This window comes from Rhincodon typus, unplaced genomic scaffold (assembly GCF_021869965.1).
Source record: "Rhincodon typus isolate 14 unplaced genomic scaffold, sRhiTyp1.1 hic_rhity00001053, whole genome shotgun sequence".
Taxonomy (NCBI): Eukaryota; Metazoa; Chordata; class Chondrichthyes; order Orectolobiformes; family Rhincodontidae; genus Rhincodon; species Rhincodon typus.
Genome location: NW_025966691.1, coordinates 22,370 through 26,088, shown reverse-complemented (window position 1 = coordinate 26,088; position 3,719 = coordinate 22,370). Strand labels below are relative to the sequence as shown.

General features: G+C 43.1%; 1 protein-coding gene across 1 annotated transcript in view; it reads left to right on the top strand.

The window, feature by feature from the left end:
• The first annotated feature begins 1,196 nt into the window (after positions 1 to 1,196).
• LOC109914525 (adhesion G-protein coupled receptor G2-like) overlaps positions 1,197 to 3,719 on the top strand; it is a 24,193-nt gene continuing 21,670 nt past the window's right edge. The window contains exons 1-2 of the mRNA XM_048592348.1: positions 1,197 to 1,309; positions 1,406 to 1,436. Of these exons, the coding sequence (XP_048448305.1) occupies positions 1,280 to 1,309; positions 1,406 to 1,436 (61 nt within the window). The 5' untranslated portion in view covers positions 1,197 to 1,279. The remainder of the gene's footprint in view (positions 1,310 to 1,405; positions 1,437 to 3,719) is intronic.

Genomic DNA, 3,719 nt, shown 5'->3' with positions numbered 1-3,719 from the left:
CGGGAGATGGTCAATGTGTGGTTCACATGTTCATGTTCCTTCGTAGCACATTGGCCTGCTGAGAAAAACTGCACATAGTGCTGTCTGTCATAGGTTCACCAAGAGAATGCTGAAGTTTTTCACGTCTGCATGCACTCTGACACAATGAAGGGAATGATGGAAGGGTTAAATGGAGATTCCTCAGAGCTCCTCTCTTGAGAAACCTCACTGCAAAACGTTCTGATATGATATCCCGATGGAAATTTTCCAGCTATCTAACCTTACCTCCATGTTACCTTAACAGAAACTGCCTCACTAACTGCTGCTTTTTCTATGACAGTCAGTGCAGGACATGTAGTATCTGGATACTTGGAAGTGAGATGTTTGGTGTAAAATCAGATGGACAATGAGACTCTCATTTAGCAACACTAAAGAGCAAATTTATATTGATCAGGGGCTACTTGCCAGATCACCAACAGAAAATAAACAAATAAATGAAATCCACACTCAGTTCATTCGTCCTGGAAGTAGTTTATCACTGAGGTTCTCTCTGGCCTCTCATACTTGATAATACATTGCTCAATCACACTCTCTCAGAAGGCTCTCCTAAACAATGTCCTGACCCTCACCCTCAACTTTATCCTCACAACATTGTTGTTGTACCACCAATACCTCTGTATCCAGGTCATCCTCTTTTGTCATTACAGTTGTGAAGGGTACAGCATGGCATAATAACACTGCACACCTTTCTGGACTATCACACAAAGCTCTTATAGAATGGATTACTAGCCTAGTGACATTACTGCTATGCCTCTCAAATATACGAGATGTATACAGAGTAATGCGCCTATGATTAGTGCAAGTTGAGCAGAGGTGGCAAATGACAGTAAAGTCCACAGTGGGAGATGAAAAAGATCTGAGCACCCACCCAAAATCCTAATCTGCCCATTGATCTGCAACTGATATCTTATTTTAACACCCCCTTGCAGCCTATCACCCAAGAACACACAGCCTGTATTCATGACTGAAATGCTAATTTACCTGGTTTTATTGCAGATTTCTCCTGGATAATCTGAGTTCAGTATTTTCCACGTATTGTTGAAAGGATAAAAGATTAATTAATCTGTATTATTTGGCAAATACAAAATATACGCTGCACAGGATTTTAGTTTAGGAGCGTTTTTTTTTCATATTTTATCATGTTTCCTTACAGACCATTGTTAAGTCTGGCTCAAGTAGTAATCCAACAGCAGCTACAACACAGAATACCCATTCCACTCACGTCACTGTCACTAGACCAATGACAGACAGACCTCATGAAATACCCTCGGTAAGACAGAATTTTATCAGATAGTATTTCAGTTTTATTGTTTATAAACATCTATTTCACTGATACATTATCTAATGCTTTAAATTTCCACTTCAGGAATCAAGCACCAGCATGTTCTCTTCAGCAGGTAAGTAAATGTTTCAAAAAATCTGTTATTAAATTCTAGAAAATGTCTACTTAAATTCAAACCAATTAAGCCAATTAATTCATAATTATTAATAGGGTATGTGACTGTTTACAGCTGGAGGCCCTTAGTTCTCACACATTGATTTCACTTGTACCAACGTGAGGGAGATCCACCAGAGATTTTGGCTCATCTTATTTCTTCATCCATTGAAGGATATTGGCAAAGTTCTCACCTAAATGGGAATTGTGTTTACAAATTAAAGTACAACCTTTATACAGTCAATTCTGGGGACTCTTGCACAGTGGTAGAATACATACTTCTGGGCCAGGAAACCTGGGTTCAAGTCCCACTTGCTCCAGAGGTGTGTCATAACATCCCTGAACAAATTGATTAGAAAATATCTAAAGTTGATTCTAGCTGAAGGTGACAGCAGCAAATGGCACTGTAGCAATTATATTGCACAGTATTAGGCTCATTCAGTTTATTCCAAATGGGGGGAGGCCATTCAACCCATTGAAACTGCTCCCCCATTCAGTTAGATCATTGCTGATCATCTATGTCAATACCATTTCCCTGCACTATCAACAGACATCTTGATGTCATTACTCTCCAGAAATCTATCAATTTCTGTCACAATTGACCAGTGATTGAACTTCCACAGCTCTCTGGGGTGGAGAATTACCACCCACGGATTGAAGAAATTCCTCTTCATCTCAGTTTTAAATGACATAGCCCTTAATGTGAGAATACGTCATTTGTTTCTAACCTGAACATCCAATGGAAACATCTTATCTAGCTGTACTTTATCATGCCCTGTGAGAATTGTGTAAGTTTTCATAAGATCACCATTCATTCTCTAGAGACCACACAGATAGTAGGAACTGCAGATGTTGGAGAATCTGAGATAACCAGGTGTAGAGCTGGATGAACACAGCAGGCCAAGCAGCATCAGAGGAGCAGGAAGGCTGACGTTTCGGGCCTAGACCCTTCTTCAGAAATGGGGAAGGGGAAGGGGGTTCTGAAATAAATAGGGAGAGAGGGGGAGGTGGATAGAAGATGGATAGAGGAGAAGATAGGTGGAGAGGAGACGGACAGGTCAAAGAGGCCGGGATGGAGCCAGTAAAGGTGAGTGTAGGTGGGGAGTTAGGGAGGAGATAGGTCAGTCCAGGGAGGACGGACAGGTCAAGGGGGCTGGATGAGGTTAGTAGGTAGGAGATGGGGGTGGGACTTGAGGTGGGAGGAGGGGATAGGTGGGAGGAAGGACAGGTTGGGGAGGCGGGGACAAGCTGGGCTGGTTTTGGGATGCGGTAGGGGGAGGGGAGATTTTGAAGCTTGGACTTCACAAGCCTCTTTGACCTGTCCGTCTCCTCTCCACCTATCTTCTCCTCAATCCATCTTCTATCCGCCTCCCCCTCTCTCCCTATTTATTTCAGAACCCCTTTCCCCTCCCCCGTTTCTGAAGAAGGGTCTAAGCCCGAAACGTCAGCCTTCCTGCTCCTCTGATGCTGCTTGGCCTGCTGTGTTCATCCAGCTCTACACCTTGTTATCTAGAGACCACAGACTCAGTTTCCTCAATCTCTCATCATAGGAAAACTGCATCATCCCAGGGTTTAGCCTGATGAGCACCTATCGCACTCCCTCTCTGGCAAGTACATACTTCCTCACATATAGAAACTAAAACTATTCACATTACTCCAGGAGCAATCTCAGCAAAGCTCGATACAATTGCAGCAACATATCTGTATTTCTGTCCTCAAATCCTCTTGCAATGAAGGCCACATATTTAATGTCTACCTTATTGTTGTCCAAATACATTTCAGTTTTTAGTGACATGGACACCCAGGTCTCTTGCACACTGTCAGTTCCTAATCTTTAAACGTTTAAGATATAAGACACATTTTGCATCTTGCGTTCATCAGGACATTCATGAGGATACCTATGTAAAGAGGGAAACAACATTTTTATACTTTGTGAGAAGAGCGCGCTGATTTGTTGGAAAGTGGACTCTGATCGGTAGAAGTGTTGCCATGGAGAATGCACCAAGTAGATGATAACAGGCACATAACTGCCAAGACAACAAGGTGCAGGGCTGGATGAACACAGCAGGCCAAGCAGCATCATAGGAGCAGAGAGGCTGACGTTTCGGGCCTAGACCCTTCATCAGAAAAGGGGGAGGGGAAGGGAGTTCTGAAAGAAATAGGGAGAGAGTGGGAGGCGGATAGAAGAGGGATAGAGGAGAGGATAGGTGGAGAGGAAACAAACAGGTCGAAGAGGCGGGGATGG